This window comes from Gymnodraco acuticeps, unplaced genomic scaffold (assembly GCF_902827175.1).
Source record: "Gymnodraco acuticeps unplaced genomic scaffold, fGymAcu1.1, whole genome shotgun sequence".
Classification (NCBI taxonomy): domain Eukaryota; kingdom Metazoa; phylum Chordata; class Actinopteri; order Perciformes; family Bathydraconidae; genus Gymnodraco; species Gymnodraco acuticeps.
In genome coordinates, this window is record NW_022990015.1 from 1462787 (window position 1) to 1487746 (window position 24960).

The 24960-nt window shown below is 42.2% G+C and overlaps 1 protein-coding gene across 25 annotated transcripts in view; it reads right to left on the reverse strand.

The window, feature by feature from the left end:
* mycbp2 (MYC binding protein 2) overlaps positions 1-24960 on the reverse strand; it is a 72721-nt gene that overhangs the window by 26518 nt on the left and 21243 nt on the right. For 9 of the 25 annotated variants that reach the window (XM_034213635.1, XM_034213631.1, XM_034213636.1 and 6 more), the window contains exons 10-45: positions 23232-23370; positions 23040-23116; positions 20194-20398; positions 19913-20077; positions 19540-19698; positions 19229-19439; positions 18578-18723; positions 17953-18063; positions 17248-17352; positions 14872-14991; positions 14632-14713; positions 13913-14030; positions 12220-12578; positions 11835-12007; positions 11339-11464; positions 10794-10921; positions 10505-10596; positions 10272-10406; positions 10078-10161; positions 9884-9980; positions 9556-9748; positions 9019-9293; positions 8593-8814; positions 8213-8425; positions 5647-5853; positions 5424-5561; positions 4938-5116; positions 4707-4849; positions 4487-4587; positions 4187-4405; positions 3046-3268; positions 2567-2685; positions 2320-2407; positions 2015-2064; positions 1725-1897; positions 183-327 (exon numbers count right to left, since the gene is read on the reverse strand). In XM_034213635.1, coding sequence (XP_034069526.1) covers positions 183-327; positions 1725-1897; positions 2015-2064; positions 2320-2407; positions 2567-2685; positions 3046-3268; positions 4187-4405; positions 4487-4587; positions 4707-4849; positions 4938-5116; positions 5424-5561; positions 5647-5853; positions 8213-8425; positions 8593-8814; positions 9019-9293; positions 9556-9748; positions 9884-9980; positions 10078-10161; positions 10272-10406; positions 10505-10596; positions 10794-10921; positions 11339-11464; positions 11835-12007; positions 12220-12578; positions 13913-14030; positions 14632-14713; positions 14872-14991; positions 17248-17352; positions 17953-18063; positions 18578-18723; positions 19229-19439; positions 19540-19698; positions 19913-20077; positions 20194-20398; positions 23040-23116; positions 23232-23370 — 5520 coding nt within the window. The remainder of the gene's footprint in view (positions 1-182; positions 328-1724; positions 1898-2014; positions 2065-2319; positions 2408-2566; positions 2686-3045; positions 3269-4186; positions 4406-4486; positions 4588-4706; positions 4850-4937; positions 5117-5423; positions 5562-5646; positions 5854-8212; positions 8426-8592; positions 8815-9018; positions 9294-9555; positions 9749-9883; positions 9981-10077; positions 10162-10271; positions 10407-10504; positions 10597-10793; positions 10922-11338; positions 11465-11834; positions 12008-12219; positions 12579-13912; positions 14031-14631; positions 14714-14871; positions 14992-17247; positions 17353-17952; positions 18064-18577; positions 18724-19228; positions 19440-19539; positions 19699-19912; positions 20078-20193; positions 20399-23039; positions 23117-23231; positions 23371-24960) is intronic. The other 16 variants (XM_034213641.1, XM_034213638.1, XM_034213640.1 and 13 more) reach the window with 11 other exon arrangements.

Genomic DNA, 24960 nt, shown 5'->3' on the forward strand with positions numbered 1-24960 from the left:
CAAAATTATCTTTTAAATTGACAAACATCATATGTGTAATTCGTGGCACAATTCAAACGGGATCGAAAGATAATCTTTCTGTCGCCATTGACTTCAATATATACTTTTTCCAAAAAAAGGTCCCATGGATATAAAATATATATATATCTTGGAAGCAGAAAAGCCAAAGTAATCATCCTGACCTTCATGTGAGGAACATGTACCACATCTCCATACTGGTCTTTGGTCTGTACCACCACGGTAGTCGGCCATCCACAGCGTATGTCATCTTTGTTCAGGATCAGAGATGTCTTCTGTGGGTCTGCGTAAGAGTCTGGCTGCAGCCATCTGGATGTAGGAAACAAATAGAGACAGGGTTGTAGATTACTAATCTGTAATGAAGGACTCGTCAATAAAACTTAAACACAGAGGGAAAGCTAACATAAATGTACAACCAGAATGAAAATGCAAAGTAGATACATTGCTCCAATGATTCACTTCATTGAGCTATGAAGGTCTCCACTTAGGCCTGTCACGATAATTAATTTTGTTGGACGATACATTTTCCCGGAAATTATTGCGATAAACGATAATATTGTCGGCACCGTTGTAAGACCATTTTAGACCACTGACATATTGATAATATATAATAATAATAATAATTCAAGTACATCCTATCAAACAGAACTTTTTTATTGAACATTCAACATTGCAAATGAAATGTGAAATAATATTCAAATATATAAATTATATATAATAAATTAACAAATCAATTAAATTATAAACAATTAATTAAATCACACACAACCAAAACAATATATTAAATAGACTCAGGCTGGAAAACAGAGCTCTCTCTCTCTCTCTCTATATATATATATATATATATATATATATATATATATATATATATATATATATATATATATATATATATATATATATATACACACACACATACACACACATATACAAATACATAAATAAATAAATAAATAAATAAATAAATAAATAAATAAATAAATAAATAAATAAATAAATAAATAAATAAATAAATAAATAAATATGAGCACACATTGTTTCACAAGCAAAAAAACCCTCAACAGGCCATATCCAAATCTGTATCAATCAAAGATTTCTAGCAAGGAACACCAACATGTTTGCATTGTCGGGCAAATGCATCTTTGATTGCAAACTGTCGGGAAGGTGGGGGCTCTCCAGCTGCCCTGTTTGCTCCCAGCTGGGAAAACGGAATGGATAGGTTGTGTTTCAGGTGCAGTTTAAGGTTGGTCGTATTGCTAGCTTTTGTTGCTACCTTTTTAAAACAAATGCGACACACCGCCCGGCTCATTCAAATCCGTAGGTTCGCCTCGTTGATTTGGCTTAAATTCAAAATATTCCCACACCGGAGATGTGAAATTAGGTTTTGCAACCAATTCCATTTAACTTCACTTAAAATCGAGTAAGTCTCCTGCTTGTCTCTATATTATTAATTTGGCTGCTACACTGCTGCACGCGGAGTGTCCCCTGACCTGGCTGTGTGTGCGCCCCGCCCCTCACGGCGCACCTGGCCGGCAGACACAGCACGCCTGGCTAAAATGCTGGTCACATCCTTATGTAAACAAACACGCATGTAAACGGCAATTTATCGAGGTCAGAAAAAAAAAGAAATCAAGTTCATTTTTATTTATCGTACGATAAGTCAATTAATTGCTTATCGTGACAGGCCTAGCTCCACTATCATGTACCTTGCCAGACGTCCTCCACTTGAGGTCTCTACACATGTGATGAAGTCCTCCAGGAAAGAGTGCTCATTGGTTTGGAGGTGCAGGGGCAGATTTCCCTCCAGAGCCTCCAAGATGGTGGGAGAGTGAGACAAGGCCAGACCCTTTCCCAGGATCCCTGCATGGGACTTACACACCTGGGTGAGGTCAAGGAAATAAGAATCAAGGACGGTAGAGTGCAGAAAGTATCAAATATTTATTTTAAAACCACAATAAGTCCAAAAGATGACCTCTGAATTTAAAAGATGACACACCTGAAGAGAGGCTTCCTCAAGAATCTCCAAATCCTCCTCCAATTCATTGCCTTGAAGTACAAATAATAATTACAGATTTAAAGTTAGGTCAGAGGAAAACAATCTAGTGATGCTTTTTTCTAAATCTGATCAAAATTGTTATCTCCTGATGGAGTTATGTTGTGTTTTTGTAATACTTAATGTGGCCACAAGAGGGTGAAGAGCACCAACATTTGAGATAAGACTTAGAACCTGGATCCTCAGAATTAAAAAACACAACATCCCCAAGATGGATCCCCAAATTCCCTCATCCCCTGTTCACATACCTATAGGGAGGGCCAGGTCTTTCTTCATCAGAGCTGCAGCACACACACTGCCAAGGAAGGCCAACTCTTTCTCCAGCTGGATGATTCCCTGAAAGGTCAATGATGTTAAGGTCAGGATGGTTTGGTAATATTCAACATTTTCCCTGCCTAGACCAATGCATTATGGAGATTACATACAAAATGCAGACTTGAGAACTCAAAAACAAACACCCTTTTATACAGAAAACAGGAAGAGACAAGTCAGTACCTCATCAGGACCAGGATTGAATTCGTATCCCACAGCCACGCACTTGAAGCCATAAAAGGAAGCTTTCTCGTCTTTCACATAGTCGGACGCTGTTTCCAGTGAGAACAAAACTTCATTTCCTGAAAGTAGAGAGAACGGAAATATGGAATATTAAAACAGAGACAGGAGGTCGGAGTAATAAACATAATCACTTTTAACTAATGGCTGCCTGCCTGTTGTAGCAGGTGGCTCAGCACCACTACGCAGATGAAAGCACATATGTGAACAAAAAAGAACAATTACTACAACTAGGTAGTAAGAATAAACGTTTAGTACCTCTTTAGAGTTATTTCTGCCCTCAGTTTCCAAAATTAAAGTAAGCACCACATCATCCCAAATGCTATTGTTGCTTAAGAGGCTGACTTCAGGCCTTAGCAGCGGTTTGCGCAGTTGTATTATTCATATGTATCAATAACTGTTCCTTTCCCACGCTCTCCTACCTGGCAGCACTAGGACAGTTGTAGGCCATCCAGTGGATCCTGAGAACTTCTTGAGCTCAGTCCAGGTGTTGATGGTGTCATGGATCAACGGTTTGCCTCCCAGACTGGACAGGTGGAGGGTTCGGCTGGGAATGAGCAGGCGAATGACGTCCTCTGGCTGCGCAGTGCCACACTGTTGATCAAACTCAATGGTGGTCCAGCGCACACAGTCTGGAAATGATACCTGAGGCACGATGAGACAGGGTAAGATTAGATTACACTTAAAGGTCACATGTCATGGCCATTTCCACTGATCATAATTCCATTGTTGAGGTCTACTAGAATAGATTTATACTGTGCAATTTTCCAAACTCACATTGGTTTCGCATACAGCATCTCTGTAAAGTATGTGTATTCAGCAGTATTCACTCTCTCCACTAAACGGCTCGTTGCAGCTCTTGCCCCCCCCTCCCTGTGAGCCCAGTGTGCTCCGATTGGTCGGGACCAGTCGGGACGTTGTGAATCGCGCTAAGCTCCGTGGAGGTGTGATTTCCTTGTTTAGCGATACACAGCGAAACACAGCCAAACTCACCCTGAGCACACACAAAGTCACAGCCGAAGTAAAAACAATAAGTGTGGCTTGATATTGAGTAAGAAAAAGGTTGATAAACGCTGTGAGAATGGGTCTGCAGAGAGAATTTCGCCGCGATCCCAACTGTCTGTTATCAGCCTGCAGCCAGGGAGGAGAAATCAGCTGAGCTGCCTGCACTGAGTGTGTGAGGACGTCCGTGGATTGGTCAATTTGGACCAATCAGCCGGGGCTTAACGTAACGGCTCCGCGGACGTAACGTAACGGCTCCACGGATTGGTCCATTTCGTTCTGGGGACGACATGACATCATGATGTCCCCGGAAGAATCAAATGGACAGTGACGTATCTCCAACGAGACGTTTTGGGGAGGTATTTTCTGTTTTAGAGTTTTACTCCCTACATGGTGTACTTTGAGGGTTTTGACTCTGCACACCGTTTACATGCATAAAAACCTTCATAACACACAAGGGGACGGGTAATAACCGGAAAAGCATGACATGTCACCTTTAAATTATTTGTGTGTTTTTCAGATGTCCTTGCTATGATTTTAGCATAATAAATGATACCTTACCCTGTATTGGGTGACACCAGATTGTTTATAAGGGTGATCACTCTCGATAACTGCGTAGTGGTTTGAGGTGGTACAGGCTGAAAGGCCCTGCTCGGGCTGGTTGCCAGTCGTGCTGTCTGTTGACTGGTTGGGGTTGAAGGTGGGTGGGGCGTACTTCTGGTTGAGGGCTGAGACGGCGGGTAGCAGCTCCTGAACGAGGCCAAACACCTCAACAGCAGCCTGGATGAGGAAGAGCAGGCATTTTACCACAATGCCACATCAGAAGACCACTTTTACTTTTTACCTGACTTGACCTCTTACCTTAGGTACAGACGCAGCTACAGGGCCGATGTAGGCCAGGATAAGAGGCAGCAGCATGGAGAACAGGCTGGATGAACTTAGCAGCTCAGGAATGTCATCCACTGGAGATAACAGAGGACAGATAAAACAAATGAGAGGCTGAACAGATCAAATCTAAATGAAATACGAGTGGCTCTACACCAGTGCTTTTGTAATACAGGTGCAAGTTTGTGATGCTCACCATCAACAGCAAAAGCTCTGTTTAGCAGATCCTTTGCAGCTCTGACCACGGCACTGACCACAGACAGAGCTCTGCTACAGTTCTTGTCCTCCTCATTGGCTTTGCTCAGCAGCTGAGACTGAAGATCCCCATCATACTCGCTCCTTTAACAGGGAGAAAAACTCAGGTCAGAAAAAAAGAACCTCAAATTCACAGATATGAGATGTTATAAAATGCGGGCTTTGTGTTTACCTGTAGTAGAGGATCTGTGGGATCTGCCCTCTGGTCTGGTTGGTGCCATTGCTACTCAAGCTGCAGGTACTAAAGGTGAAGGAGACACCATCAGAGCACTGCACCGTGGTCATGCCTCCATCACCGTTAGCCGTCCGGCTGCCATAGTTCCGCAATCGGACAGCGTACTTCACCCCCTCCTGCAACAGAAGAAATTAATCAGTGAGATTATATGCATTTTAATGAAAAAGGGTAAAAAGGGTAACACTTTATATGATGCCAATGACTAATTCATTATAATCTGCTTGTAAAATAATCTAGCACTGTAAAATTATAAGAACAATTTATTTATGGAGGAACAACTGAATGAAGGATATTTACCTAAACAAAACTCACTCATGGGCTTCATAGAATGTGGTACGATATTATGGTTACAGCATATGATATCTTAACATTTGTATCCCAAGAGCAAATCATATGCTTTCTTATTTTCTTGAGACTCTGTACCTTGAGTGGCACAGCCTTGTCCAGGCGGATCTCAGCAATATCACTGGGAGAATCATCAGTGCTGTAGGTGCCCTTCACCAGCTCCAGGGACGTCCACCTGTGAGTATGTGCTGAGTCGCCCGGGTGCTCTGTCTGCGCCTAAAGGATGAAGGGACAAAAGTTGTAAAAATACCAAGAAATCTTGTACAATGAATAAAATATTATAAAATATAATATCACTTACATCATCAGCCAGCACCTCTAATTCATACTCATGGATGCCCCCTCCTCCGTAGACGCAAACGCCCACCAGCACAACGCCTGGCTTGTCCACCGTCATACAGATGGCATCCGGAGAGCCATTGCCCGTGTTCCAACTCCGGCCCTGACTTGTTTTGGTGAAACGGTTCGGGGAAGCCTTTACGGAGTGCAGCGAGTTTAGTCCATCAACCTTAAAATAAAGGATACAAGAAGATATGTAGTCAAACGTATAAAACTAACTACATTACCACATGAGGCTGATTAATACATTTGAAGAGGAATTCCAAGCTTTTAATGCAAATATTAAATTCTTAATAAAAAGGCATATTCTATGTCCTCTGCATGAAGACCATCCCCGACTCAAAGCGTGCATTACCCCAGGTACACTGATGTACAAGTAATGGATGTCATCTTATTGTGAAGGTCAGCAGTAGCCAGGTACCCATCCAAAGATATTGCACATTTTAACTAAATGTCAAGGAAATCTGTTCCATTTGGGTTTGTAATACGTCATTGCAAAAAATCCTTTATTTAGGGAGAAAAACAGAACAGAGACCAAATGGGTAGTCTCTAAAAGATACACTATCTAAAATAAACGCCTGAAATCAAACACATCTGTTCAGTAATAATCTATTTATAACACTCTGCTGACAACAGAGAGCCAGACACAATGGCAGAGGGACCCTTCCCAGGTGCTCAGGGGAGGAGGAGTTGTTTCCTTGACAACAGACTGGGTTAGAAACAGTGGTGACGAGGACTGCCTTTGAGTGACAGTAACCATGGCAATGATAGTGCTAATGTCCAGCCTGAAGCAGACAGTAATATCTGTGATAATAATTAAATAAAGAGACAAACATCTGTCCTACCCACTTAAAGGTAGGGTAGGTAAGAATGGAGAAACCAGCTCGAGTGCGCTAGAATTTGAAAGTACGCAGCCGTAAAAAATCTGCCCCTTCCTTCAGACTTCCTTAAAGAGCCCCTCCTCCAACACACACGAACGTGCACATGACCAATGAGGGCACGAGATAAGTTTGTGCACGAGATGGAAGGCTGACAGGCAGGTAGGCCATCCAGTTATTTTAGCCGGGCCGGCTCAGATGATTGGTCGTGCTTTTTACAACGCCACGGCTTCCACAGCATTTAAAAAGGTCCCATGTCATGGCCATTTCTACTGATCATAATTCCATTGTTGAGGTATACTAAAATAGATTTATATTGTGCAATTTTCCAAACTCACATTGGTTTCTCACACAGCATCTCTGTAAAGTATGTGTATTCACTGGTATTCACTCTGTCCTAAACGGCTTGTTGGAGCTCCGCCTCCCTCCCCTCCCTGTGAGCCCAGTGTGCTCTGATTGGTCGGGACGTTGCGAGGCTCGCTGCTCAATAATCTGGCTTACTGGTGTGGTTTCCGGGTCGGCAATACAGCGGGACAGCGCGAAACTCATCCTGAGCACACACAAACACTCACAGCCGAAGTAAAAACAATAAGTGTGGCTTGATATTGAGTAAGAAAAAGGTTTATAAACGCTGTGAGAATGGGTCTGCGGAGAGCATTTCTCCGCGATCCCAACTCGTCTATTACCAACCAGGGAGCTTTATGCAAGTCAATGGGACTCCCTGTTAGTTGAACATTTACGCTAAAGGTCTTGGTGTGTGAGGAAATCCGCGGATTGGTCCATTTTGGTTCCCGGAAGAAACAAATGGAAAAAGAGAAATCTCCAACGAGGCGTTCTGGGGCAGCAGAGACAGGTCTTTTCTGTGTTAGAGTTTTACTCGCTACAGGGTGTACTTTGAGGGTTTTTGACTCTGCAGACCGTTTACATGCAGAAAAACCTTCATAACACACAAGGGGACGGGTAATAACCAGAAAAGCATGACATGGGACCTTCAATATATTCACTGCTATCGGGATGTTAAGAGCATTCCATGGAATATAACAAAAACTGTTTCTGAAGTGAATGACCTACCCCACCTTTAATGACTCGGCACACCGTTAAAACAATAAATCAAACCTCTTTTCTGTTACTGATTTTTGGCCACAGTAGAAACATCATCTTGTTCCAAGAAAAAGATATGGAAAGTTGATTTGGTAACTATATACACTGTAGCTTCAAGTAAGGTTATAGAATGAGGAAGAATAAAAAGGGAAAAAGCAAGGAATGACATGTAATCAAGATCTCATCTGTAACTTAGAAAAGCTGCACCGTGATAAAGAAGATGATGATTAACAAGTGATTAACAAGTTAACAATGTTGTTGATGCTGCAGATTGAACGGTGAAACAGAGGAAAGGTCAGTCTTTTCTGAAAACAAAACAGCCAGAATCCTAAAACCCTGTTTAATCTCTTGTTCCTGGATGAGGGTCCTTTGCACCTGCTCCCTCGTGACATCTGGTGAGTAATAAAAGACCCTGAGCTTTGACAGATTGTGTAGTCATGTCTTGTTGTTGGCCTAGTAGTCACAGCAATATTGTATAACTCTATAATCACTTAATCTAAATAAGGGATCATCATAAAATAAAAAATGTAATGTGTCATGTGAAGTTACCTCGGAGCCCAGGGCAGAGGCGGTGAGCTCAGAGACGATGGAGGCCAGCAGACCACAGGTGTTGGAGACAAGGTGCGGTGAAAACAGCTCCACCTCCTTCCTCAAACTCTTCCTCACAGGCAGCACCACAATCACCAGCATCTTCTCCAACACCTCCCGGAAACTGGTCATGCCCATCAGGTTCTCCTCCGTCTGAGAGGAAGACAAATAATACTGTCTTAATAGTTAGGTAACTGAAGTATTACAACAAGCATATTATGTCGTAATGATCAAATACCATAATGTTCTCCATCTCTAGAAACACACATAAGCACCCATGTCCACCATTTTGAAGTGAAGATACCTGATGAACAGTAAGTATATCATGTGCCAACACTCACATGGCTTAGTTTCTCCATGTGGGCGACCAGCAGGGGGAAGCGGTGAGCGAGGGCAGAGTCGTTCTCTGTACTGACTTGTTTGACCAGCGAACGCAGCAGCACTTCCCCGTCATACGCGATGGGCAGGATGGATGTCAGCTTCACTGAAGTGTGGCACAGAGCAGACATTACAGCTGCCAACAGACGGCTGCTGGATGTGCGAAAGTTGGCCTCAGCAATGTCCTAAAAAAACAGGGAGGACGAGAATTAATCTCTGATTTTATAACCGCTTTGAACAATTTCAACAATGTTTATTTAACAGCCTTAGAGAATATCAGAATGAAGCTGTGGTTTTAAACTTTTAATGAGTTGTCTTGATATGACCTCAATATATCTATCCATTTTAGCTCTTTCTAGGCTACAGTGACATGGTGTAACGTTATTGACCTGGTCGAGACAGTTGAGCAGGTCACAGAGGCAGGCCCACTGCAGAGCCGGGGTCGGGTAGAAAGAGTGGAAGCAGGCAGTGAACGTGTTGTGGCACTCCTGCAGCACAGCTTCCAGCAGGGTCAGAGGCTGAGACAGGTATCCCTGGGGGTCGTTGTCCAGCTTAGTCAGGCAGTTGTCCATGCCTTCTGAGAGGATCTTCTTCAGCAGGCTGCGCGTCTTTCCCACGCACTCTGCCAGCTTGCTCGACTCCTCCACCACAGCTTTGGTGCTGGCTGGAAATCAAAGAACACACAGAAAAGGAAAACATTACTTGATCTTATCAGAAGCCACACACTGAATGAAGGGATCAATTGAAATGTACTTTTAAAAATATAAACACATTCTAGTCTGTTCAGGATCAGACATAACATATTGGCACAGTGACTCCATTCTTAAATGATTAAGGATGGATATTGTTTCTCAAACAGAAAACACATTGTTGTGGTTTTCACAAGCATTTTATTGCCAAATACTAATTGTGAGCTGTGCTCCTACCAGCAATGGGAAATATCTCACAGATGTAGACCCTGAGCAGGCGGAGGCAGCATGTGCCAACAAAGCGCAGTCTCTCCAGGTCCAGCAGGGTGGCTGTGTACTGGAAGCCTTTCAGCCCTCGCAGCTCCTCCACACCCAAAACCAGGGTGGTCCAGCTCCAGTGAAGGACACTCAGCAGAGACTCAAAACACTCCTACAGAGACAGAGTTAGACAGTTACACAAAGTCTTGTAAACCTTACAAAGCCCTACTTGAAAGAGTCCAAAGTAGCCCTTAAAGCATGAGGAAACATTTAGGGGAACACTATAAGACATAAAGACAGTACTCACCACTGAGACGGTTCGAGCGAATGAGCGTTTAAGGATATGAACCGGTTCACTGGTCTGCTGTTTTCCTTTAGCTGCATTGCCATCATTTGAAGGAAGCCTGATGTTCAAACATAAAGAGACAATCAAAATAATTTACTTACAAACCTATAGACAAAATATGCGTGAATCACAATCAATTCAAGGACTTTACTTGCCTGTAAAGTAGCTGTGGTATTTGACCTGCGTTAACATCTGTACCATTGTTTGACTTCTTAGAGCTTTTGAACTGAAAGACCACACTAAAAGGGAAAAACAAAACATTCAAAATGAAAATCTGTGTGACGAATTTTCAGATTGAGACATTATAGAACCAAATGATGCCTATGGAGAATGTAAAATGTTTGTTTACCCATCATCTGTTGTAATGGTTGCCTGTCCATGGGAGCCACAGTCACTGCTGGGTCCAGAGACTCGGGCCCACGCCACATACCACCAGCCCAGCTGCAGCAGCACTGGCTCATCAAACATCATGGCGTATTTCTCCCTACAGATAACCCACATTAACATTAATTCCACATAATTTTCTTTACATGAAAGATGCGTGAGAACAGAAGGGAAACACAACGAATCCATTAACTTTACCTGGCAGCACAGTCATAAGCTAGCACGTCAGTCTCAGCCAGTAGATCTCCGTCCGTCTCGTGGTCACCTCCGTCAGGTCCAAGCTCAAAAAGCTGCACAACAAAAGGAGTGGGGTAATGTATTGTAAAGATTGTAATTGAAATGCCAATAGCAATAGTGAGTATCGCATTTGTAGTGAGTATCGGACAGTCGAGACAGAAAAAGTCAGTAATGACATTGACAAAATGCCTAAAACAATCACATGTGTCTTTGTTTAAAAAAAAAGAAAAAAAGTCTCTAAGAAGCTCACCTTGATCTTGGCAGTGTACTCCCCTCGTCCCCCGAACAGACCCAGGCCCCCCAGCAGGATGTCCGCATCAGCACAGAAGCGGATGGCCTCCACAGAGTGAGCCGAGTAGCCCCAGCCACCACCGTGACCTACAACATCACACATGGGATCGATAAGGCATTGCAACGTACAAGGAAGTGGGTTTATCCACTTTTAAGTACTTTCACTCTGATCTGACTTGAATATTGATGTTGTGACTTTAAAGGTTAGAGGTAGAAGAGCTGGATAGACTAAAAAAAAAAAATTAATCAAGCTAAAAATATATTATTATATATCTTTCAGTATGTTGTATCAGGCACGCGGGAAGTCAGTCAGAGTTGGGGGTGCGGCGGGGAGATAGCACGCTTACACTATAGGTGCGCCACGTTTGGGGGTGCGTGGGGGTGCGGGTGCTAGTGGTGCCTCGCAGGTGGGGGTGCTGCAGCCCCTCAGCACCCCCCCTTTCCGTGTCCCTGTGTTGTATCATACATAATTTACAACAAATCCTGTTCAAAGATCCCACTTACTCTCGAAGCGGTTCACCACACTGTAGTCCTCCTTAGAGTAGACCTTCATCACTGCCTGGGTTTCTTCCTCTGCACTGGCTACACCCATCTTCAGCTCTTGCATGGCTGCCAGTGTATCCAGGCAACCTAAGTAGACAACCCAGTATACTTAATCTTAGTATTGAAAGATTACATACATAAACAAAAATGTATAATCTAGGAATTCCTGCACTTTATCATATTTTGGCCAATCTGTCTCTCAAATAAAAAAATGTACACAGCTAAAATCCCATCACTCAGTTAATGAATGAACATTTTCATTAAAAATATGGGATTTATGGGAATATCAGTTCAATCAGGGTGGGGTTAGTGAAATCAGCTTTTAAAAAAGAAGATGTCCGCATTGTCGATTATCACTCTTGGAGCATTCATCTTCACATTCCTACTACCATAAGAAATTCATAAAAGATTCATGCGACCAAAGACACTTTGCTGGATGGTTAGTGCAGAGGATTACCAAGGATGTGTAGGGCCCCGTGAGAGCGAGTAGTAGTGGCATGAGATCCTGAGGGCAACGCAAGCTCGGGGCTGAGGATGCTACAGCGAGCCTGTAGATCTGTAGCAGAGGGCATCCTGGCATCAGCGATCACTGCATTGTAGCACAGCATCTCTTTTGCAGCTGGCAGGAACCTAAAGAAACACACAGGGCCACATAGAGTGCAAAAAGGGTTAGAAAAACACATTTAAATAGAGACACATTAAAAAAAAAGGATAATCTGTAGGGCGTCTTCCTAAATCTTGAGACTTGGAATGAATAGTACACAAAGTGGTACATACACGTAAACATAAACTAAACCAAATTGTTTACATTGTATTGCTGTGTATAGTTGATATTGACTAACCTCCATATGACATCATACACAGGGTCCAGACAAAGGCCAAATCCCTGGAGGTCCTCTTGCTCAGAGTCATTGAAGGTCCTGCAGCTTCCATCCAGTTTGTTGATAAGCAAGCATTTAAATGGAGGCGGCTCAGATACAGAGGAGGGCACAAGGCCAATAATGTGTTTGCTGGCAAAGATCTCTGAAGTTGCTAGGACATGGGAGTTGATAAGAGCCTCATCGATCCGCAGGAACGTCTGGTCCCCGCTGGCACCGATCCATGTAGCCTTTCGTCCATATTTGGCACCGATGTTGGGCATGGGGGACGGCTTGGCATTCCAGTAGGGCATGTCCAGGATGGGCCGGCCCAGCTGTCCTTTCTGAAAAACAATGAGGATAAATTGTCATTGTCTAGGGCAGGGGTGCCCAACCTTTTTTGAACCAAGAGCTACTTTTAAAGTTGCCAGTCTGCCGAGATCTACCAGTCCAAATAGAGAGACATAGCCATTACTGACAGCCTACTACCAGGTAAATGCACACTTCTACTTGTATAAAACTGACCTTTGTACGATTAATACTTCATAAAATACTGCAGATCCTTTATCTTACCTCTTTCTAATCTACACACATACAAGTATTTAACTGAAGTTACACAACAGTGCTGTTGATACAGAGTTGGAGTTTATCCACACGTCACTACAGTGGTTAATGTTTTCAAGAAACATTGAACAGTGCTGCCACATATGACACAGGAAAAAAAGAAAAGACACTGAACCCTTTCTTTGCCATTATATAAAAATAGTGTTGCTACAAAAGTATAAATTAGGCTTACTAATAAGACAACTCAGATCTGAAGCTACACAGGAATCTGCTGCCAAAGTGCAATAAAAAAGACAAAATTAATAGAATCAAACCCTTTTTTTGTTGCATTTTAGTAGAGTATAAAAAGAAATGCCTTTAAAATAGGATGCAAGCAACACTAGTTTCTTAACCTGAATTGATAATAGACTATAATCAAAGTAAACAGAACAGATCTTAATGTTTGCATTCTTATACCATGTTGTACAATAATTATAATGAATAAGTTCAAACGAACTAAAACTTACAGCTGATTAATAACGGTATCTAACTTGAGTTTTTATTATATCAAAAACCTGTTGAAATGCTACTGTTATTTTTACTGTCCCCAAAAAGCGCATCGGCAGCCTCCAGGAAAGCTTCTTTCACAACTTCGCCGTCTTTGAAAGACTTCATGTGTTTCTCAAGAACGTGACTGACACGATACGATGCTCTGGTAGCAGCCTTGCTCTTGTTGTTGAGCCTGGTGAAAATGGACTGCTGTGCATTTAGCTGTCCTTTCAGGCCCCTCCCCTTTTGGGAGCGTAGGGCAGAATTAGGAGGGAATTCCGTCTCGTAGCGTTTGTTTTGAAATGCCGCTCCTAAATTACCCTTCTTCGATAAAGCCACGCTCGCATTGCAGATGAGACACATGGACTTTGAATTGGAATAGATACAAAAATAATCATCCTCCCACTCGGAGTGAAAATTATATATTTTGGGTCGCGATCGACTGGTTGGGCACCCCTGGTCTAGGGCAATTTGTTATCAACTGTATCAAAAGCTAAATATATTGTGTGTAATAAACAAAGTAGTTAGTTAATTCTCTAAACAAGCAGTTGTATACACATTGTAACGGTACAAATGTTTTACTTACCGAGAAGCTCCCGAATGTAAAGACCTGCCCATCAGTGAGAAGAACAGCTGTGTGGTTGCTGCCCGCTGTCACCTGAACACTGGGACCTGGAAGGGTCTGCACCAGAGTTGGAGAACCCCTAGCAGGTAGAAACATCAACATTAGGTTGTGTGAGTACACAAGTCTTTAACACTTAGTATCAGAATCAAGTTTATTTCCAAGGAGGTTTTCACACAAAAGGATTCTACTTTGGTATATTGATGAATACACATGGCATATCTTAAAAATATAATTGTAATCAAATGACTGTAAAAATATTAAAAACATATCACCAATGTGACAGACTCACACATTTAGACCTATGTATCAATTATGTTAACATTACTTGAGGCGTGAATGACATAAATACTGTATTTATTTTCCTGTGACTTGTTTGTAATATACAGGTCAAATAGTTGGCTATCACATTAAAAACGAGGAGTGTACTTGCACATGCAACTGGGAAGGAGAGAGCTGAATGTGAGGAGACAAAGAACTAATAAATAAACTACTAAAAAACATTACGGTCCTATGTCTTTCCTTAATTACTTTTCCTTGACTTGATTTTAATGAAGAGCAGTTTTACTCGAAACATCACTTGGGTGCAATTATTAAGTGAACATTGGGATCCTGCAGTGTGCAAGCTTTCAATTTGTTTTTGTCATTACATTTAAAAGATGTCAAGGCAACAGAAGCAATACCTTGAGTTTACGTCTCCATGTCCAAGCTGTCCATGTTGGCCGTAACCAAATGTGTAGACGTCTCCATTCTCCATCAGCACCACTGAAAAGCAACATAACCATGACTGTTACCTACCTATTATCTTTACTGCAAGGTCAGACATTATTGTTAGAGGTGTTGGAATACATTTTCAAAAATAATATGCAGTCAAATCTACCCTGGAGCCTCACCAGAAGCAGCTTTGAGTTATATTCTCTTACCCGAGTGGTGAAACCCGCAGCTGACCTGCACAGCTCGCAGCTCACAGTCAAATCTCACGGCCCCCGGTGGGTAGGTGGTGATTTTGCTAGCATCTTTCTCTCCACGCTCACTGCTACCATCTACAAGGCAAACACACCAAGTCAGCACATTTAAGTAGAGAACAGGGAGAGAGTGAGGTTAAGTAGCAACTTCAGACCACAGAGGTGGAGGTCTCTGCAGAGTCCTGGAAAACAGAGCTGGAGGGAGAAGGGGCTTCAAAAGAAAATGGGGGACAAAGGGAGAAGCATACTGAAAAAGAAAGGAGGGAACAGAACCTCTTAACAGAAAGGCTTTTGGCAACCAGTCCCATACATATGGATCTAGTGTTTGTTTAGCAAAGAGTTTGATTTCCAAAATATGTCTGTGATCAATGAGAAAGAGGGAATCTGGTTTACCCTGAGCCCTGTGTAAGAGGTCACAGCTGTGTGAGAAGGGGGGGGGGGAGGCCCATGCACTACAGTCAATACAATGACAGTCAATACCTTTTTGGACCATGCTTCAGCTCAATGTGGTTTACCTTTGTATCTGAAGCCAGCCAGATGAGACAACAGCCTTAGGTTTTGATACAACTTCAAAGTTAATGTAACATAAATATTGACTGCTTCGTGGCTCAAACATTTCTAAAGTGGGGTTGAAAGTTTAGCTCATGGTGACAGCTGTCAATGTGAGTAAAACCAAAAGGACAGAGGTGCTCTTCATCTAAAGCAGTGTTTCCCAAATGGGGGTGCTTTGAAGCTGCAGAGGTTAGTGAGATATTCCTTCAAATATCAGTCATGCTTAATTCCTGAAGGAATTACACTATGATAAGTAAAAGAAGAAACGAGATGTAAACTGATGCAACCAACGCGATCATGTTCAGTGATGTCTTTTTTTTTTGGAACAATAATGTTTTGAAATAGCCATAGGGTACTAGGATGAAATCATATTTGAAAAGGGGGTATATTATTTGAGAACCACTTGTCGAAAGTACAATATGAGTAATTTGGAGGTCCCACACTAAAACACTGGTATTGTTGGTGGGTTGATTTTTGAGTAAACATTCCTCATAAGACCATGAAGGATGCTCAGGGGAGTCACACCAAACAAACTATCCTTACAATTGTGCATCAACCACAATGAATGGTTCTGCAAAAACATAAGTAATTCTGCAAATTAAAACATCCTCCATTTCTAAACAGTCCTTAAAAAAAGGATACTGCTCTAAAATAGAATACTCTATGGCGTCTTAACTTCCCATGTATGACAGTGGGACAATTAAACAAGCCACTTATCGTTAACAAGGAGTTTCTGTGTGGAGGGTTTTCAAATGGTGAAAGTTACCAGAATTGAATTTACAGTAAAGAGGGCACAATTCTAGACACTGAAAATGAAGCCTTGCCTAATAATAATCCACCAGCAGATCCACTTCAACCTGTGCCATCTATTTGCTTCAAAAGCAGCAGCAGCTTTGATGGAAGATGAAGACCTGCCCAAGTGCACTATCTACACAAAAATATACCATCTTATTTTATATTATGGCAGGCAATGAGTGATACAGTTTGATATTTTACATTTTCTTAACTCAAGTATTTGCAGAGAGAAGACTTTTTACAGCTCTAAGCCTGAACTTTGTGCTCTTTCCTCCTTATGGTTACTTTAGAAAGGAGAAAAGACTCCAAAACTCCAAAAACAAGTTGCCTGTGTTCGTTGAATAGTAACTTGAGACAAAGAACCAGTACACTCACTTCTCTGATAGTTAAGTGCCTAAAAAGCTTACATAATGCTGTGACACATTTTGTGATTTCCAAGCCCTTTTCATTAGATGATTCAAATCTAAAAATACGATTTGTTAAACAAAAGACCCCTCTTTTTTCCTTCTGGGTCAAATGTTTCTGTCATTTACTCTTTTTTTCTGCTAGCAATACTGCAGTTTACGGCCAAAGTGACAAATCAGTTGTAACTGGAGTGATTGTAAATCCAGTTACAACTATTTAGGTCAAACAACAGCATTGGGGCAGAGCAGACATCCTACTCCAAAAATAAGAAATGTTGACTACAAAAAATCTGTGTTCTACAACAGGCCTGTCCTATGTTAGGGTCATGTCAAATTAAACTAATTAAAGGGAGCCAGCCTGTTGAGGTTGGTCTTTCACCCAGTCTAGAGACTACACAGTAATTTGTTCCACTGCGAGAGTCCTTCTCTCCAAAAGCCTACATTGTTTGCTACCATGAGACCTGATGAATACACAAGAGTCCTGCCGTCAGAGAGTGAGAGAGGAGGTGGGCGGGACAGCCAGATTGGGAGATGAGTCAAAGGGGTGTCTCTGCACCCATTGAGTTAGTGAAAACCGTAGTACCTTTGTGCTTGTCCCGTTTATGCCTTAGTGCCTGAAGGGGTCTTATTCTGGCTAGGGCCTGCTCACGCTGGTTCATAAAAATGGGACCGGGATAAACAATGGGGCCTGGGGGAGAAAGAAACTTTCACATGCATGCACAATGCTCGCAAAATGCGAGAGAACACATGGTAACACCACAACAATACACACACATTGAAAAACAATAAGGACACAAGCAAGGGGGAAGTCACCAAGACACAACACCCAAGCAAAGAGCACCTGGAAGGTATTCAAAACTAAAAGAGGGTGGACATACATATTGTAGAATCTAAGACTGCCCCCTTCTTAGTAGATCGATTATTAATTGTTAATTTTGGTCCTTTTTGTATAAAATATCTTATGTAATTTGTATGGTTTGCCATGCTCAATCATTGAAATGTACATCTCTGGTAACACAATTATTAAAGTGGTGCTTGTGCATGTTTTTGTATATTCTACAGATCTGTTTAATCAATCAACTAATCGATTTGTCGACAAAATTCTGTTACGAAGAATTGATTTAGTCGCCGATAGCACTAGTAGTTTCACCCTAATCGTTAACCTCCGCTTCCACCTTCTCACTCTCCCTGTGGCTATGTTTAAGTCTCTAGGATAAAAGGTATTAAACCAAAAACACACAATCCCTTCCCTAGACATTGTGCCATTTTGTTTCGCACTGATTTATACCTCTGCCTTCCTCCAGCCTGTGCCGGCGGTTGATCCTCTGTCGTTTCTCTTCCTGACGGATTTGAATGTGCTCCTCGATGTTCACTCCTGGAGGGGGAGGGACAGGCACAGCTGAAAACAAAAAAAGGCCCCAGATACAGGCAGCCAAGACAGGATGCAGGAGAAGGAGGAGGAGGGAAAACGGAGCAGAGCAGAACAAAACAAGACACACATCAATGAATGATGGAAAGAAGTGATGGAGAAGCAATGACTCTGCACAACACAAGAATAAAACAAAGCAACGAAACATGTGCGAAATGCTGACTCAAGCAAACGCAACAGACAGTGGGATGTGTGGCATAAGCAGAGTGCGGGCATAGCTCAGAAAGATATATCGCTCGCACACAGCCCCGCTCAAGACAGTAATTTATTCCGATCAATTATTGAGAATCCAACATACAGTAACCTACTGGACATTGGAATATAACCTCACACAGGTTTGTGCATGACAATCTAACATGCATATGATGTATCAGACTTTGTGTCTTTAAATTAAAAATGTAAGTGGTGATATAGGTGAGATGTAAATCGTGCATGAATGAGCAAAACAGTGAAAGTATGACATGGCAGATATGAATTTGCATACCTAGCAGCAGGTCCAGTGGAATCATCTCCTTCACTGCATCAAAGATGCCTCTCTGTCTGGCCTCCTGACCGTCCAGCTCCCTGGCGCAGGCCTTACAGCAGCCACACGCCGAGCAGCCCGACTCTCCGGATCCACAGCCACAGATACTGGGGGGGGGAAACAGACAAATAATCACATTATGATGAGCAGTTAACCAAAGATTTGTTAGAAAAAGGTCCTCCCTGGCCCTTTGTCCAATTCATTCCAGACCCTGTTAATGCATGATTATTGATTTGTTGCTTTACTTTTTATTTATCGACTAATTGTAATCATACATGTACTTTGTTTAAAATAAAGATAAATGTAAAAATATTTTTGAAATATTAACAAAATAAAGAACATGGCATAAAACCAAAATAAGTTGTAGGAAAAAAATGTAATTCATAGAAACAATAATCATGTTAATTTGATATAAATACTATAAAAAAGTAGGCAGGAAGATATCTCTTTAATATCCGAACAGCACAGAACTTTTGCTATGTTCTGCAAAACCTAAATAAAAAAGGTTTTATTAAGAGAAAAAAACAGTTTTTTAGCTCTTGACAGTACCCAGTCATTGAAAAGATATTGTAATGACCAGCTTCCCCCCCTTCTAGTTTTGTGTCTCCTTACCCTCCTGGCACTCTGTCCGGCCGCCCACTGCTCACACAGCTGGCCCCGTAGCCCGTGCAGTCTCCACACACGGTGCACACCATACACTGGTCCAGCTTCCACTTGTGCATGCCTGGCTGGCACATCATGCTCTTCTCTTCCTTCTCTTCTACCTCGTCCTCCAGGTCTTCATCCATAGCCGTTGCCATGCTCTCTACACCAAATGCTACATCAAAAACACACAAGACAAAGTAAAGCATTCCGATTGAGTACGAAGAATGCACCCAATTTACAGTATGTTGTTATGTATATTTGTTTGTCCATCCGCTCACCTTTCCCAGCCTGGCTCATGGACCCAGTGTCTCTGCCACACTGGCCCTTGTTATTCACCCCAAATGTCCACACTTCACCACTCTTGGTCAGAACACACGTATGGGCCTTACCCATGGCAACCTGAGTTACAGAGTGACCCTTCAGGTCTGTGACTTGGCCTGTGGACAAGAAAATACAGATTATAGAGAATTTGAATAAAATGGTTTCCAATGGAGACATATTTATAGACGTGTATAGATGCTTATTTCTTTTTGTAAGTCCTTAATCTTTCTTTCACAGAGCAATAAGGTCAATGACAAGACACTCTTGAAATATCTCAGAAACATTTCTTCAAGTTAAGAATTGGAAATAGCCTTGTTCAAGTCAACTCACAGGTGCTGTCACTGTAAATAGCATCTTTGCCAAACATGTAGAGCTCTCCATCCTTGGTGACGATGCTGCTGCTGCCATTGTTGCACGCCGTGTTGACCGCTGTCTTGGTTTCTAATTTGATCATCTTCTTGGGCTTGTACGGCTTGGGCTGTCTGCGACTTTTAGCTGCAAAGGAAAACAGACATCATCTTTAGGACTTCAAGGAAGATTGTTTTGATACCATAAATGGTTAAAAATAATGATTTATCCAATGTTTGCCGATAGTTTTTAAATTCTCTTACTGGACTCTCCATCTTCTCCCTTGCTTGCAGAGCCTGTAAAGAACACACTTCCGTCTTCGGCCACTAGCAGTGCATGAGAGCCATCATGGCCGACTGAGAACTGAACGATCTTAGGAGACTTTGTAACGGGCAATTCCACCCATTTCCCTGCTGATGGACCACCCTGCTTTATACCCAGGCTCTGGTACTTTCCTGTGTAGTAAATCTGTGAGGGGAAGAAGAGGGAAGGTGAAACACACAGGAAGATCAGAAAGAAGATCAGGAATAAGGAACCGTTTTCATTAAGTGATTCTTTTTGAGGAGTGTATTCATTTTGTTGGACCAAGCCATGTTTAGCCGGGGTTAGTTTTTGAACCAAACTGAACTTTCAGCTAGAGCCCTAATGACAGCAAACTTCCCTGCTGGCTGCGCCACACAGGGTTCTATGTACAAAAAATCAGGACCCTCTTTTTAATGCACTGAACAAGCCCATGTGTATAGTAGTTAAACAACAGGGTTAGATTGTGATGATACATTTACTAAGGATGTTGGGGGATTTTTTTTTTTTTTTAAACTCAAATCATCTGACATTTACATGAATAACATAAACACTTCAAAATGTAATGCATTAAAAAATTAGCTTGTAAACAGGGGCGGCGGGTACTGTAGGCTAGGGAAGGCTAAGCCTCCCAAATATTTTTGTCACTGACATTAGCGTTGCTATGCAGCCACCAGTAAACTGTACTACAAAGCCAGTTCAACAGACCTTGGATATGTTTGAGTTAGCCTATCTTAACTAACTAACAAACGAGATCTCGCTAAGCGGCCCTACGACGCTGGTTATCAACTCTGTAAATCGACCCAGGGTTTCGTCAACTTAAAGGGCCCATGTCATGCTTTTCCGGTTGTTACCCATCCCCTTGTTATGTAGCTTTTTCTGCATGTACACGGTCTGCAGAGTCACAAACCCTCAAAGTACACCCTGTAGCGAGTAAAACTCTAACACAGAAAAGACCTGTCTGTGCTGCCCCAGAACGCCTCGTTGGAGATTTTTCTTTTTCCATTTTTTTCTTCCTGAGTATAGTGACGTGACCATACCAAGGTCCAAATGGACCAATCCGTGGAGCTCCTCACACACACACACACACACTCACTCAGCCTTATCTTTTCTCAGCCGCGCTACTCCGCGGAGTTTCGCCGGAGTTTATCTGTTCTCTTTGCTCCGTGTGAGCTCCACTCACAGTTCGCCACACACTCACGTGTGTGTGCTCAGGCTGAGTCTCACTGTCTCGCAGACCCCACGCAGCAACCAGGAAACAACACCAGTAATCCAGCTCACACTGTCCGCTCTTCGAGCAGAGCACCGAGCCCCACAACGTCCCGCCAACACGGCACCCAGACCCCACGCAGCATTGTCATCCGTTTGTCATTACTGGTGTCCTTTGCTGGGAGCTAACAAACACCATTGTAACACAAACACACATCAGAGCACAATGGACTCATAGGGAGGGGGGGGGCAGGAGCTCCAACAAGCCGTTTAGGACAGAGAGTGAATACACAGACTATACAGAGATGCTGTATGAGAAACCAATGTGATTTTGGAACATTGAACAATGTAAATCTATTCTAGTATACCTCAACAATGGAATTATGATCAGTAGAAATGGCCATGACATGGGACCTTTAATGTGTTGCTTAAAATAATACTTCTGCATACAGTATGTGACACTGTAAGTGTTGCACGGCCAGATACGGCTCAGCTGACTCAGATAAGGAAATATATGATACATTATGATATTATATGATCGATGACGTGATTGATGATGTGATATGAATGATATGTGCGACACGTCGGCGTCTTCCCTGCATACGGCAGTTTAAACTGTATTTCCTTTATATGACTAATATGACTTGATAGATTTAAACTCTGCACACTGAGCTCTGATTGGTCAGCAGGTGGTGCTTTCACTGAGTTGATCTCTTATCTATAGACCCCGGAGGCGGAAAGCGTCAGCTAAAAAAAGTTATTTAGCCTTCCCAAACCTGAGCATCACGCGCTGCCTATACAGTACTTGTAACCATAGACACGTGGCCTTTGGCTTTTTCCTTTAGATCACATGGTGTACAAAATATCCAGCTGAGTGATGAGTACACTTTAAGCAAAGACAAAAGTTCAGCTGATTCTATTTGTACCCATACAGCCAATGTGGGTTGGGGTTATATGAAGATAAAGAGTGTTGAGAAATTAGGCTTTTACACTGACACAAACTGTGCAAGAGGCAACTGCCCTGCTTTAATATCTACACAAGAGGCACCCTGCACCACACCTTCATCTAGACACACATCCACACCCTCCACACACCCTAACCAACAACAATGTTAGCGTTTTTCTCTTACTAAGACTGTAAAAATGTGACATATCTTCTTCATCAGAGCACTGCCTACATACAGTACAGCCATTGGTCCCAGTGTGCTCGATAAGAAACCCTTTCATCTGACACCTAGAAGTATACAGGGTGTATTTCTCCATAGAAAAAGACATTCATAAATAAACTATTACTATAATGTGTTAAAACGTGTTGTCCAAAGCTTCACTCCACTCCTGAAAGTGGACATTATGCAATAGGTAGGTTCTACTCTAGCTGGGTGAAATGCACTATTAGTAATAGTCATTGTTTACGGTGTAATAGTAATTTTATACGGTGGGCCAGTGTGACAAAGAATGAAGAAAACGCATGCAAAAACACAATTAATTTAGAACTTTTTCCCAGATTCACCTGTCCCATCATTTGCAAGAAAAAAAGAGATCAGTGGTTGAATCTGTTACAACTTTCTTTTTCATTTCAGAGAAGATTTTTAACTCTTACCTTTCCTGAGGCAGTCTTCATCAAAGCAAACTCTCTGCCGGCTCCAAGCAGTGCTGCCTCCTCATCAAAGCCTGTGCCTGAGAGAACAACATACTATTTAGAGCCAATTCCACAGTGAGACAAGTTGGACAGTATGCTTTTTGATTTAATATTTCATTAAGTATATTATTATTATTATATTTTATGACTTACTGATGATGTGCAGGTCCTTCTCGAGGTCAAATAGAGAGATGCCGCAGGCATGAAGGCATTTCCTTGCCAGCTTTAGCTGCAGTTCCTGCTGCAGGGTCGGGTCTGAGCTCATACTATAGATCCGTACCACAAAACCGTCCTGCAAGAGCCAGGGCAGACGGGAGGAAAAGCTGTTTAGTTTCACAACCCAACATTGCTGCAGTGTGGAACTTAAAGTCCATATAACAATTTGAGGTATGGTTTCTGGTTTGATGAAAACATATCCCTGCTTCACCGGAGTGAACATGAAAACTAGAAAAATGTTGAGCTCTTAAAAAAGGAACATCTAAATGTTTTCAGAAATATGATTACTACAGTACTTCTTTACCACTTGTATTTATATCACTCATGTATGCACACAACAAAAAAATTGAACAATGTCAAGGATTTCTTTAAATCTCAATAATTGGTTTTAGGACACACTGGACATAATACTATGGACATTTAAACATTAGATTTGCATGTGTTCCTGATTTTAATGGGGAACGAAGTAAAACATTACAAATGCATTTGATAAACACATGAATGAAGACCTTTATTCGGTCATGGATATGTATATAATCTGGATCTGCCGTATGTTTGGGTCAATCTACTGAGGGTGTGGCTTGGGGTTATAAACTATGTGCATACATTTCTTAATAACATGGGAAACTTAATCTCGGTGTTAATAGCATATCCATATATAATATAGAAAATAAACCAGAAAGGGTATGACAGCTATTAACAACTCGCTGACTCAGTTCAACAGCTGATGTACCAGAGACGAGTTGGGTTAGTCAGACTGCAGGGGATGTGGCGGAAAAGGACAATTTACAGGGGAGGAACAAAGTGAAAAAGATGAACACAACAAGGAAATAATTGGAAGAGAACGGGGATATAAAAAGAGGATGAGGGATAGTGTGGGGATGGTCTGGTCTCCACTGTGTTGTAATGACACTCATGTGCTTTGACTCATGCAGAGCCATGTGCCACTCCAATCATTTAATAAGAGCCTCTATCCTGTTGCCAGTATTACACCCCAGGCCTCGACTTCTCCTCCCTACCATCTTTCCTGACTCTCCCCTTGACCTCCTATAGTTTACCCACCCATGTTTTCCTTCCCAACATCTGAAACTCCGTCATAGTGCGTCTCACATGGTTTCCCTCAGCCGTTAAGTGGTCTGCGCTGCGGATGCATTTCAGGCTGCTCACTAAAAATGCATGCAGCTTCTGAGGACTCCCCCATCCTCCCCCCACAGAGTATCCCGCCCCCATGATTAGCCTAGAAACTGCTATCTGGCTAGCTGCAACGGCAGATATATGGATTTCACATTTTCCCCTCCCCCACTCACATTACATAGTGCTTATGCAGATAACTGCTTGAGAGATTAAGCTCTCTGGAGAATACCCACATCTGGTGCCACTGCCCTCACTGCCACACCCACATTTACACAACACACGCACACACATTTATACAAAGACAGACACAGCTACACTTCCCTCTGTGACACAGCTGGTGATCAGCTGAGAGTCATTAAAAATGAGTGGGGCCTCTACAGCAGTGAAAGTGACAGTTGGTTCACAGGGCACTTGAAGAGGAACAACTAAATATTGTTTTTTGTTTTTTTAAAGGAAACATGTATTGAAAAAATGTGTACCCAGTTTCACCCAAAAATGATGAGTAAATAAGGGTTTGACTACACAACCATCT